The sequence below is a fragment of the Aquarana catesbeiana genome, linkage group LG05 (assembly GCF_042186555.1).
Source record: "Aquarana catesbeiana isolate 2022-GZ linkage group LG05, ASM4218655v1, whole genome shotgun sequence".
Classification (NCBI taxonomy): Eukaryota; Metazoa; Chordata; class Amphibia; order Anura; family Ranidae; genus Aquarana; species Aquarana catesbeiana.
In genome coordinates this window covers 330,930,436-330,944,886 of record NC_133328.1, presented here as the reverse complement: position 1 = coordinate 330,944,886, position 14,451 = coordinate 330,930,436, and the positions used below count along the sequence as shown (strand labels likewise).

The window sequence follows — 14,451 nt, the reverse complement described above, 5'->3', positions numbered from 1 at the left end:
ATGCTACTGACATGTCATGCCTCAAATTTGCATGCATCATAAATCAGTAAGAAATTACAGTACCATGGGCAACATTTTAAAAGCCTTTATATTGCATCTGTTCAGAGCTACCCATGAAGGATGGGCCTGAAATAATTTCTCTCACTCAGCTAAACGTTGTAAAGACAGAAGGTTTTTGCCTTAATGCATTCTATGCATTAAGATAAAACACATTCTGTGTGTAGCAGTCTCCCCAGCACCCCCAGTTAGCTACCTGACCTCCTTCTCTCTCCAGCAATGTCTACAACCCCATCAGCCATCCAGTACACTTCTCCTGATTGGCTAAGACAGAGCAGCGGTGCTATTGACTCCCGCGGCTGTCAATCAAAGGCAGTCAGCCAATCAGTGGAGAGAGGGGGTGGGGGCAGGTTGGGGCTCTGTGTCTGAATGATGTCAGGATCCAAGGGGTTAACAAGCAGCTGTGAGACAGTTCAGTCAACTTAAAAGACTTTATTCAGCAAAATGCAACAGAAAATTGACAGGCTTTGTCTTTATAGTCAGTTCAAACAACACAAAAACTCTTCTTAGAAATATAAGACAGTCCTTTTAAATCATGTTCAGCATCCCAGCCACAGCATATAACATAGCAAAGTCCCAGTTCAGGCAAGCTCACCCAGCAGGATCAAGTCGTAGGCAACAAGGGTCCTTCCAGCTTCAAGCTCCTCTCAGCTCTGATAGCTCAACAGCCATCTCTCCCCAAACACACTTCTCCTCTCTCTAACATCTCATAACTCAACTGGAAATAAGCAGGTCTGAAGGGCAAGTACCTGCCCTCTTCAATTAACCCCTTCTTTTAACCCTGCCCCAGGCTGACTCTCCACAATGGATACATGGAGCTCTGACTCGGCTTGGGTGACAACCTGTAACAAGCTGCTGGCTGAGGGGCACTCAAAGGAGGGAGGGACCAGGAGCAACAAAAAGAAACACGAGAAGAGGAGGATCTGGGCTACTCTGTGCAAAACCAACTGCATAGAGGAGGTAAGTATAACATGTTTGTTATTTAAAAAAAAAGTGAGCCTTTACAATCACTTTAATGTGCAAAGTGCAACAAAAGAAGGTGTACAAGTAGGTAGCAAAATTCATATTGAGTTTAGACATGGCCATCTGCAAGGCTTAAATGCCCATGGTGAGATATACTTTACAGGTATACTATCTGCCATTGCATATTTTAGTATTAAGTGTTTGTTGGTTTTAAAAATGTGCAAATGTAAATGATTAATTGTGGCTGTAATTGTATTTTATTTTATTTATTTTTAAAGGTGTCATCAGAACAGCTTTACCAAACATGGACAGAGAAGTCAAAGAACAGTATCAAGTTCTTATACAAGCCAAGGATATGGGAGGGCAACTAGGAGGTTTAGCAGGAACTACAACTGTTAATATTACACTTACTGATGTTAATGACAATCCCCCTCGATTTCCAAAAAGTAGGTGCTTTTGCATGCAAGATTAGTTCATATATACGTTTAAGTATATTGTTTTCATTACTTTTCCATATTGAGAATCCAAACTTAAAATAATCTGAATGCATATTGAAAGCAAAAGGCTTACCTGTAGCAAAAACTGATAATTATATGAAGGAACAAGGTGAGAAGGGAAATTTTACATGTTTTTCTTTTGCATGAATTAGACCATATGTTTACTATATGGATCCTTTAAAAATCTCCAGTCCTAAAGAATGACAATCTAAATAATATGATTTGGACACATTTTATTGAGTTTTGTCTTTGAAAAGGTTGTGTGTATCCAAGGAATGAAGAATGGTTTATATATTGGTAATGATAAGATTACTATTGCTTAGGAGGTATATGAATTTGCTATATGCGTCAAATAAATATGTGTCCTCACTCCTCAGTTCAACATGTGTCAACAGAGTTGTACCTGATACTTTCCCAAAGACATACAGTTCTTGCAGGTTAATTTCCTTCTGTCTACATTGGCCCTAGTATCCAGTATGTGAGATGAGGGCCTTACATTGTAAGCTACTTGAGAGCAGGGACTATGTGAATAAAAAGTATGTGAAATGCCGAGGTGATGGTGCTATATAAATACCTGTAAGGGATAGATAAACTATGGGAACCAAGAGTTTACTTTTTTTTAGCCTTTTTTCATAGCTAAATTGCTGGGCACTGTCATGGCAGTCAGTACTAATGTAAAATAAATACATAAATAAATAAATAGATAAATAAAATAAAACATTTAATGGAGCAAGGCTCTTTTCATGTGGCTTAAAAGGCAACACTGAAAATACAAAAACCTTGAAATAACATTTGTGGAGGATGCCTTAAAGCTACATTGAAGTTAAAAAAAAAACAGTATGGTGTAGTCCTTCTAAAAGTGACATTATCAACAACAACATATTTGGTCAATTGTGTTGCCTATTGAGGGGGCTGTTGTTTACATTTCAGCAATGCTGGAGATCTGTCATTTATTGGCAATGCAGTGAAACAGTGATACTGGGTTTTGGGTTGTGGTGGTTGTTAAGAAACATCACTGGGCAACAGGTCATCAAGAATGATGATTTATCTACATTGCTAGATGATGTGAATAATTATGTATTTACATTGGGAACATTTGTTACCCTCTTTTAATGGTCCCATTAAGAATGTGGCTGAGGGATGGGATGTGCCTTACTGGCTATTGATGTGACAACTGGGTTCAAACACAGAGGTGTGCATGGCCACTTGACCTAAGAGTTTTGCTTGAATAAGGAAGCTAAGTAGTCACTACAAGTACGTGGATCATTGTTAGATTATTACAGCTCTACGAGAGAAAATGTCCTTATACACCTTGTGTAACTTAATACCAAATTCATGGTACAGCCACCAAGTGAATTATTGTCATATCCCTATGCATTCTATGTCCTACACCTTGTAGTAGAGTATTCATTAGGATATATATCTAGAATTCAGATCAACAGGCAACTTATATCTGAAGCTAAGCATGTCATGCTAAAGTAAAAGAGGCTCCAGAGAGCAAAAAACAAGAAAGCAGATAGCATTGACAACCCAATTAAAAAAAAATGTACTTAGTATAGTTATGTTAAAGTGCCTGCATACTGTCCTTGGCTATCACAATTTTTGAACAGCAGTATAAGTTATATGTATAGCTCCTCAAGGAATATTTTTTTCAGAAAATTATCTTTATATATATTACTCAAATGTAAGGCCACAAGTACATGGCCATAAAGGGTACAGTGCACAGTGCCTGTGTACTCACTTTTTTGGGCCCCGCTGATGCTGTATACAGTCACCCATTGAGATCAAGTAGAAGATATGGCTGTACGCAGTTATGTGCCACTATTTGGATCTGAGTGTACATCTGTGCACATGCTATAAGCAAACCCCTGATGCATAACCATGTACAGCAGCATCTTCAAATTCATTTCAATAGGTAGCTGTATGCAGAAACTTCAGGTCCCGGGAATGTGATTATGCAGACTCTGCATATTCATACCCCTGTATGGCTGTGTGCAAGAGAACTAAATGTTAAATGTCTTTTTTTTTTAAAGACAGTATAATGCACTTTAGATATTTACATTATTTAATGTATGTGATAAAAAAAGATTACTCATATAACAATAACTGACGTGTAAATAAAAAAACTACAAATTAGTTATACTGTATTACACAAACCATGGCATATATTTTAAATATTTGAAAAAAAAAAGACATTTAAAACATTTGCACAGATTGAGAGAATCTAAAACATTCTGAGAGAAGAGATTCTCCAGCTACTTAGTATGGAAGATGTATTCTGAATTTATGAAATAACTTTGAATTTGCTTTCTTGATGAACTAGTGCACTTCAAAATGATTAGTAACCAGAGGCATTTTCCTTTAAACTGCATTCATCCTTTTGATTTTATGCATATCAGTGACCTAGACTTTACACTTTTCCCTTGGAGGCCTGAATTTTACCTTCCTACCAAAATTATCTTTGATATCATGGTATTTGTTAAAATGTTACTTGTAAGAAAACGAACAGTTCATTCAGACTTAGGAAAGGCATTAGAAATGCATCCATCATTTATGTAGTACAGTTATATAGTAAAAATCCAGTATCTGTGAACAAATGTATTTTAAATCTTACAAATTTAGGAATAATTGCAAATTGTTTCATCATTATTTTGTTTACAGGGATCAAAATAAGACCAAATTTAAAATCTGCATTCTCCTGAATAATCAGCTATTGTAAATCATTCATTTTGGAACCACCTTCAGTTCTTTCAATCTGTAGCTAGATAATTTAACTATATGAGAGAAATTATCTGTGTGAGTCCAGATTTGACACTTAATTCCACTAAATTGCTTAGTGCACTGGGGCGCAGTCCTGTTGGAACAGGAAGGGGCCATCCCCAAACTGTTCGTACAAAGTTGGGAGCATGAAATTGTCCAAAATGTATTGGTATGCTGATGCCTTAAAAGTTCCCTTCACTGGAACTAAGGGGCCAAGCCCAACCCCCAAAAAACAACCCCACGCCATAATCCCCCCTCCACCAAAATGATTTGGACCAGTGCACAAAGCAAGACATGGATGAGCAAGTTTGGGGTGGAGGAATTTGACTGGCCTTCACAGAGTCCTAACCTCAACCTGATTGAACACCTTTGGGGTGAATTAGAGCAGAGATTGAGAGCCAGACCTTCTGGTACAACATCAGTATCTGACCTTACAAATACGCTTCTGGAAGAATGGTCAAACATTTCCATAGACACACTCCTAAACCTTGTAGACAGCCTTGCCTGAAGAGTTGACGTTGTTATAGCTGCAAAGGGTAGGCCAACGCAATAATGAAACCCTACAGACTAAGACTGGGATGTCATTAAAGCTCATGTGTGTGTAAAGGCAGGTGTCCCAATACTTTTGGTAATATAGTGTATGCCACCTGTTTTACATGTATTACAGGACTGCAATAAAAATACCCGTCTGTTTTGTAAATCTAAGATTAGTATGCTAAGTATTAATTAGGAATGAAAAGTTGACAAATTTAGGAACTTAAAATATATTTTTTAATTTGTATATTTAGAGTGAGTTTTAATTTGGATACCTGTGGTTTTGAATGTTGCATTATACATTTTAATTGAAAGTTACCTTTTCATAATGAGTAAAGCAAATAATATTGTCGTTTACAAACATGCAATTAAATATGATTACTATAAATTGTTTTATAGACTTCAAATCGTATTTACTAAATCATTTTATTAAGCTAATTTTACTGCTTTATTACAAATAAAACTTTTTGTTTTATTTTATTAATTCTATTAATATTTTAGGAACCCTTCTTGCATTAAAACTGCTCTAGTGGTGACATATTACAATTTGAATTGAATTATGATTCAGACATGATTATTGATAGTTGTATGCTAGGTATATCCACTAAAGGTTGTTATATGATATATGATGTTGCAACATAATCAAGGTTAACTTGCACTTGGCTAGCTGAGTGCCTTGAATATTTAAATAGCCAGCACCATGGGTATATTCATCATGAATAAACATTGTGAATCAGTAAGTGTTGATATAAATCATTATCTAATTCAGTGGCAGAAATTTGCATTAGACAATACTTTTTAACATGTTTAAGATATCCAAGATACTCAACAGTAACTTTATAACATGCAGAAACTGGTGTCAAGGTCAAAGGTTGGCTATCAAAGATTTTAAAACCTATTGAGCTTACTGGAGTGTATTTAAGTAACGTGATAAACATGTAACCAGAGAAGATAATAAAACATGGTCAAATTTACTCGTTCAAAGATTTTTATTGAAAGATCATCAGGTAACAACAATTCTAATATATCAATTAAGAGTTATATAGCAATCTCATGTATAACAAAAAATACAGGTTGAAACATTGTAATGACGAAATGACATAAAGAGGAGAGAATTAATATTTTATGATAATATTCGATAAAGTAGTTTTAAGCTATGTCAGTAGTAGATTAGATCAGTATATAGAAAATCATTGTCAAACAGATGTGAGGGTAATATGTCGTTTGTGTCTGAAGTAGCACGGGTGTTAAACCGTTGAGTAAAGTACTACTACAGAACTAAAGAGTGTGCTGATATTGATGTCTTCTAAAAACATTCAAAATCACCTGTTGCTGTCAAATAACATATGTAATAGTATTAAGAAGAAAATCTTAAAAAGAAAAAGAAAAGAAAAAAAGGAGTAGGAAAGTTAAAGGGGTAAAGGGGGTATGGGGATTTCAGAGGCAGAACCATTTTTAGAAAGTATTGTTGTAGTTGTATGGAAAAGCGTCAATTACCATGACAAGAGTACTTGTGTTGATGTTCAAAGTTAGTAGGTAGACAATTTTTGCATGTAATATTGATCGATTCATTCTGTGTTTGGTTTCTGCTATATTCAGTAAAGATTTTCCATGCTTTAGCTGTTGTAGGTTTTGCGGCTGTCAAGAGTTGTGTGAACAGTTTGAATTGTTTAGGTCAGGTTTTAGATTTAAAAGGGCGATTACTGGATCTGGTATAATTGTATTTTCAAACATTGTATTTTCAAACATTTCTGAGGCAAGTAGAAAAATGTTTTTCCAAAAGTTTTGTATAATAGAACAATTCCACCATATGTGCATATAAGTTCATTGCTCAGAGCAGCCGCGAAAGCAGAGGCTTGAGTGATCAGGTGCGAATTTAGCTATTCTAGCAGGAACCAAGTACCAGCATGAAAGTACCTTGTAAACAGTTTCAATATCTATTAAGAAAAATGAGGGGAATAACTGCGCTACAGTGAAATACATAAACAATAACAATTATAGCCGCGATTCATCTATGTGACACAAACACAGTGAAATTAAATAAGAAAAAAAGGGGGGTTGAATTGCGCTAAAACAGATTGGTGATCATACACATCATCACCAAACCAAATATTTAGAACTAAGTGAAGAGTTCCCCTTTAGTGTATACATAATATACAAAACACGTCAAATGAATAATCAATCCAAAAATAAAATGTTCAAAGTGATAATAAAAAGTCCATGTATAAAAAAAAATCACCCAAGTGATATGAAAGTATCTTAAAAAAGTTCCAAAAAACATAAATTCTTGCTGTGAGAAGAAAAAAGCGTGCTTGCTCCAACACCATGAAATCAGACTGGCCGCTTACCAGAAACTCATGATCCCCCATTACAGAGGATCAGAGAAAGCTGTTTGTTAATACTGCTTCGAACCACGACCAATGGATCAGAGACCTTATACCGAGATGGGACATCAAAGACTGCAGGGTCAGGCTAAAGATGTTCACACTGACAGGTACTCAGACATCAGCCCACAGCATTGCAGATACGGTCATAGAAGGAAAAAAAGGCTCCATATAGTGTAAAATCATTGACTTTATTGGATAAGTAAAAAGTTAAACTCACATGTTAGTAGACAATAGTAGGCATGTAGTGTAGTCTGGAGCGCCGGCCGGAAGCTCAGAGACAGCCCGTCCTACTGGAAACAACAGCAGCAATGGGAGGTGACGAGAACACGTCGCTCTGCCCTACGCTGCATTTCGTGATAGAGTCACATCATTCAGGGGCCCGTGCCCCTGGATGATGTGACTCTATCATGAAACGCCGCTTTCACGGTGTTCACGTTTTCACGCGATTTCACGTTGTTGGAGCAAGCACGCTTTTTTCTTCTCACAGCAAGAATTTATGTTTTTTGGAACTTTTTAAAGATACTTCAATATCTATTACATTAGGTGAAAAAGATTTGATGCTAGACCATATTGCAGACCATTCTGAGTTATCTATAGTGTGATCAAGATCTTTTTCCCATTTAACTACATAAGATGGCAATTTAGCATCTGATTTAATATGCATTTGAGAGTATATTGTTGATATAAGGTCTTTAGCATGAGGGTCTTTCGTGCATATGTGTTCAAATTTAGAGACATTGTCTAAGGTATCATTATTGTTAAAAAGATGGATGTAAAAATTCTTGACTTGAAGGTGATGAAATAGTTCAGACTGGGGGAGCCTGAAACATTCACATAAATCTGGAAAGGAGCTGATTGCTGTTAGTTAAAACAATGTTGTGTAAGCATGTTATACCTGCTTTGGACCAGGCCTGAAAAGATCTGGGAGATATGCATGCTAGGTAAAAAGCTGGCTTTTTGAGAAAAGAAAGAAGTGGATTATGTGCTGATTGTAGGCTGTGCAAGGTTTTGTGTCTATCCCAAATAGATAGGGAAAGTTTAGTGATTGGGTTCTTTAAAGTCTTATGCCCCGTACACACGGTCGGATTATCCGATGGACAATGTCCGATCGGAGCGTGTTGTCGGAAATTCCGACCGTGTGTGGGCGCCATCGGACATTTTCCATCGGATTTTCCGACACACAAAGTTGGAGAGCAGGAGATAAAATTTTCCGACAACAAAATCCGATCGCGTCAATTCCGACCGTGTGTGGCCTGTTCCGACGCACAAAGTGCCACGCATGCTCAGAAGAAATTCCGACACGGGACAGCTCGTTCTGGTAAACTTAGCGTTCGCAATGGATACAGCACTTTCGTCACGCTGCAATGTTAAAAATGGTTTAATACAGCGCACTCTCTTCTTCTTTATAATGTGACAAGAATTAAGTCGTTTTGCTGCTCATATTCACAAAGTTTTATTTGTGTTTTTTTAGTGGGATTCCCTCAATATATTGTTATTAGTTGTCACATCTGACAGTTTTATTGTTTTTTTTATTTTTTTTTGGGATTTTCAGCCTTTTTTTTTCTTTAATGTTTGGATTTTTTCCAAGACTGATCTTTGCTCAATGTTATTTTTATTTTTACTCCAGAATATTTTTGTGTGTGTTTTGTGTGTCAAGTTACCCCAACACCATTGATATATTTTATTATTTAATCTCCAGGAGATTGTTTGGTGTTGGTGTCCCTTGTTCATTTCACATTGTATATTTGAAATATACCTGAATCCTCACAAACAAACTGTCATTTTTGAAGTAAAACACATAGCAGAGGTATAATTCAAAACAAAAATCCTTTATTAAGGGATCAGAACCAAACAAAGAGGAAGGCAACACTGGATCAACAGGAGAAATTAGCGAAGCCTGGGACCCCCACGGCAGACATCAATTCTTCAACATCAAAATTGGTGGCCTGAGGAGTCCATATGTAAGGGAGGGCAGTCTGGTCCAGAAGTCCCAGAGATCCGGATAGCAGCAGATGACATCTGTGTCCCCAGGCTGTGGTACCACAAGAGGCTGCATATTTTGGCCAACCAGACTGAACCCAGGGAAATCACTGTCTGGTCTTCCTTCCACGCTTCCTTCCGGGCTGTGGCTGTGCAATTGGAGATGTGGCAGGAGGAGGAGTAGGACCTGGAGGAGGAGGAGGACTGGGAGGACCTGGAGGAGGACTGGGAGGACCTGGAGGAGAGGGTGGAGGAGGAGGAGGACCTGCAGGAGGAGGAGGAGGACCATCCCAAAGCTATGTGTGAGGTGTAATTTGGCCCCTCATACCTTTCTCCAGAGCCTCTGATATGAGGGCCTCACACATGGCTTTTTGGCCCTCCTCCATCCTCTGCATTTTATATGCTATGAATGCAGCAATGTTCTCCTGCCTGGTGTGGGGTGCTCCCAGGACCTCTGTAGCCCTCCAAAAGAATGCTATAGCCGCCTCCTCTAGGGTACTCGTCCTACTGCCACTTTCTGTTTTCAGGTGTGGTGGAGGGACCTTGATATCAGCCAGCCGGCTCAGCCCGGCCACCTCCTGGCTGAGACTTCCCTGTGTATGAAAAAGGGACATGGTTGTAATGTTTTGCATCATCAATCACAATCCTAAATTAGTACTCCCAACTAACATCTAGTTATCATCATTGATTGGACAAGCAGAAATATTTAGAGGGACGCTATACCTGGCTCAATCTGGGCTCCTCCACATGTGGCCTGGAAGGCCCAGGTTGGGCGTCAGAAGCCTCAGCCGGGGAGGAAGGAAACGTGGAAGGAAGACTGGAGAGGGATGACCTGGGTTCAGTCTGGCCTGCCAGAAAGTGCAGCCTGTCATAGTACAACATCCTGGGGACATAGATGTCATCTGCTGCTCCGGATCTCTGTGAATCCTGGACTTTCTTGCGCTCCCTTAGATATGTGCTCCTCAGGCCACCAATGAAAATCTTTAAATAAGTGATGTCTGCCGTGGGGATCACCTGCTTCACAATTTCACACAATTGCTCCAGTGCTGCCTTCCTCTTTGCTTGCATATCTATGAATACTGACATGAAGTCATTATCTTTCATTAAGATATCCATGTTCACTGCAAGACACAACACAAGACAAAGCCTAATGTCAGACAAAACTCTCCTAATCTTGTTACAATATAGGCCTCAATCTAGAAGCAGTATAGGCACAAGTTTGTCTCTTACCTTCGTTCTTATGATCGGCGCGTCCAATGCTCCTTCCTCCGCTCACAGATCGTACGTAATACGCACGCGTGTTACGCTTTATACACACTGCGCATGCGTGTAACTCTGCCCGCCCCTGACGTTCTTTCTAGTCTATTCCCCGCCCCTTTTCGTTCGGCGCAGTGGGTGAAGAGCACATGGCGGAGTTACAGCAGGTGCGTGCTAATTCGAACAACGAGGAGGAGGAGGAGGAAAGCCCGGATCCAGGCACGTCCCGATCCAGAAGGAGACGTTTTAAGGCCACAAATATGTCGTTTGGGGAGATGTTGGAGATGGTCGACATCATGAAGAAGTCCGACTATGACGGAAAATATGGGCCTTACCCCAACCCCAACATCAGAAAGGCCAAGATCATGGCGAAAGTGGTCAGGAGTCTTGAGCGGAATTTCGGGGTACGAAGGTCTAAAGATCAGCTCAGGAAGCGGTGGTCGGACCTGAAGTTGAGAGAGCCAGAGCAGTACCGAAAGATCCGGAGAGTGCTGCAAAAAAGTAAGTAGTTGTGCTGTGTTCCTATTCTTTCTGTCTTTATTCCGTTCGTTCTGCTCCATATGCTTTTAGTAATTGTAACGTTTCAAAAGGTCAACTTTAATGTTCATGGGCCCATTATTCGTTCGTATCAAACATTTTTCTTTCGGCCTCTAGAACACCATTGCATTTTCACACATTTTTGGGGGCCTACTTGGATGCCAAATATTTGTTTGTGTAGATGGGTTTGTTGTTACTAGAATGAAATGCAAACTAAATTGTGTGTAAGGAGAGGACACTGAGCAGCTGTTTTCACATCTGGACACTGGAGCACTAGTGTGGGACCCCAGAACACCCTTTTTATTAGGGGGGCCACACAGGTGCTCCAGTGTATACTATAGGGGGGCTACATCTGTGAAGCTTGTACCAAACAGGTAAAGTATTGCAGCTTGACAAAGGGCAATAAAAAATATACATCTTGGAACTCGGCTAAAATAGATAATTGTACCCCACTTCCAAGCAATGTTTCCTATTTCTAGTTCTGCCATCAAATATCTGTGTGCTAATTATACCATTTTTGTTTTACATAGGGGAGAAAAGACTCGGACACCCCTCATCCCAGGAGACCAGAGACCCCCCCCTCTGGAAGAAGGGGAAATACCAACCCAAGAAGCTGAGCAGGAGGAAGAAGAAGACGTGGTGGAGATTGGCACCACAACAGGTGAGACCACAGACTCAGGTAAAAGAGATGGATGGTGGCAGATTTTTGAGACCTTTTTTTTTGTTCTTTATCTCTTTTTAGGTGATCGTGATCCAGAACGCTTTACATCTGAAAGTGCCCAGATACTCATCGGGGAGATCATGGGGTGTAATCTCCAATTGCAAAACATCCAGCAACAAATCACTGATGTTATTAAAAAAAATAATAACATCATTGATGTTTTGGGGCGAATTTAAACCCCACAAAATCACCTGTTTTATGTTACTAAAATTTTTACAATGTTTAGAAAAGCCAAATTTGGAGGATGCACACAGTGTGCCAACATGTGCTATCTGCCATCACGGGAGATCAATGGACGCGTTTTGGGGGTGCAACCCCTTCCTCAATTATAAAGTCGCATTGAGGAAGGGCTTGCTCCCCCAAAACACATCCCTTGATCCCCCCTGATGGCAGATAGCACATGTTGACATTCTGAACTTGGTGTGCATCTTCCAAATTTGGCTTTTCCAGGGGTGATTTCCCCCCATCTGAACGCTATATCAAACACAGTTCCTAAATACTCATGTCTGATATAGCCTTCAGGTTTTACCATATGTGAACTTTGTAAGTTCAAGTTTTTTGGCTTTCTTGTTGGTTTTACACAGGCCTGTTTTATCTGAAATGGATATTTCGATTTTTGATAATGCTACTGCAAACATTGTTATACAACAAACATGTTGGTTTGTTTTAAAAACCTTGCGTAAATGCACATGTGATTGTGCAGCTATAAAAAAGTGCCTTACTCAAGAATGTGTGGATTATTGTCTCAACACTACAACACTTTTGGGGTGATGTAATTGCTGTTTTATGCACAAATGGGGGTTATTTCCTAAGGGCAATTACACTTTGCACTACAAGTGCAGGTTCAGTGCAGTTGCAAGTGCACTTGTAGTGAAATGTGTTTTGGCATTTAGGAAGTACCAGCCAACACTATTTTTTATAAGGTTACCCAATCACGACATTTTCTGCACTCAAAACATTTCTGTCAGGGTCAGCTAAAACAAACACAAGCAGTAAATGTCCACCAAGAATTTCTTTTGTTTGTTTTTTTATTTTAAAAAGGTGTCACAGATTCTCTGGCATATTGATAGCCCCCCTACCCGCAAAGAACTCCAGGTAGCGTAACCGGACATCACGGGCATTCAGGGAGGGCAAGCCAGGACGGCCACTTTCAAGCGCCGTCAGTGTTGATGGATTTGGGATTCCGGCCTCAGGCCCAACTGAGCCAGCATAGTTGGCTGAATGTTTTCTTAAAAAATTATGGAGAACACAGCAGGCAAGTATTATATGGTTCAGTTTATACTCCGCCATATGGATGGGTGTCATAAATAATCGGAACCGGCTGGCCAGGATTCCAAATGTGTTCTCCACCACTCTTCGGGCTCTGGCCAGCCGGTAATTAAAAACCCTCTGTTCCGGGGTGAGGGTCCTCATCGGGAATGGCCGCATCAGGTGGTCCCCCAGCGCAAATGCTTCATCAGCAATGAACACAAATGGGAGACCTTCAACATTGTCCTCTGGAGGTGGCAAGTCCAAGCTGCCATTCTGGAGACGCCTGTAGAACTCCGTCTGGGCGATCACTCCACCATCGGACATCCGGCCATTCTTCCCCACGTCCACATACAAGAAGTCGTAATTAGCCGACACCACCGCCAACATCACTATACTATTAAACCCCTTGTAATTATAATAGTACGACCCCGAGTTGGGTGGTGGGATGATGTGGACGTGTTTTCCATCAATTGCCCCTCCGCAGTTAGGAAAGTCCCACCGCTGGGCAAAGTGGGAGGCCACAGTCTGCCATTCCTGTGGCGTGGAAGGAAACTGTTGAGGAAAAAACAATAAACATTACTATTTTTTCACAGAAACATGGCAAGCAGATTATACACAAACATTATGGGGCAACCTCCAGATAGCATTTAATAAGGGGAATTTAACAAGGCCAAAGTATAAGGTACACCTATCATATTCCCCCTCCCCCCCTCTCATGGGCCATTTCTAACATTATAGGGGGGGGGACTCTTGGACAGGTAACCCTCTTCACTTCATTTTGAGATGAATGCCTAAATACAGGGTATTACTTGGAACAGCCCCTCCTTAGTTACACTATTAGCAGACCACTGGACAGGTAAGAAGTGTCTGAATACAAAGATATAAATACACATTGTACACATTTGAGGACATTTGGACATTCTGCTATTACCTATCAAGATAATAATAGGATACAAAAACTTTAAACAGTTCCATTGGAAAGTATACAGGCAGGCCCTTGCACTACATGCTTTGGGGAATTCATCCATAAATCTGACCAGTAAAGAGATGGGTATAGTGTGTATGGGTTTGGCAAAGTCAGCAGATAGATGATTGAGGATAGAGAATTGGGATCAGCTGACTTAGCAGTTGGGGGGAGGGAGGGTTACCAAAAATTTGTGGACACCACAAAAAAAGCCTATGGCACTCTGCCTGAATTTAAAGCTAAAATAACATTAACAAACATTTTAGGGGGTGTGTGGGGTAAAGCACTACTATGGAGCTGATAAAATACATTGTTAAGTGACTACATGAGCTGAATATAGGGCAGGAGACACCATGCTGGAGAGGTTATTGAAGGGCAAATATGTATGAAGGACATAAAATAATAATTACATAAAAATCCAGCATGCATGAGAACAAAGGGGACATTCACAGCATATTCCAATCATGGTAATTAGGGAATGAGGAAAGAAATACAAGATATTAGCAAACATTCAATACAATAAAATATGATATAAAAGGATAC

At 39.7% G+C, this 14,451-nt stretch overlaps 1 protein-coding gene across 12 annotated transcripts in view; it reads left to right on the top strand.

Moving 5' to 3' along the window:
- CDH12 (cadherin 12) overlaps nt 1–14,451 on the top strand; it is a 1,995,427-nt gene that overhangs the window by 1,851,267 nt on the left and 129,709 nt on the right. For all 12 annotated transcript variants that reach the window (XM_073630873.1, XM_073630871.1, XM_073630869.1 and 9 more), the window contains one exon: nt 1,299–1,466. In XM_073630873.1, coding sequence (XP_073486974.1) covers nt 1,299–1,466 — 168 coding nt within the window. The remainder of the gene's footprint in view (nt 1–1,298; nt 1,467–14,451) is intronic.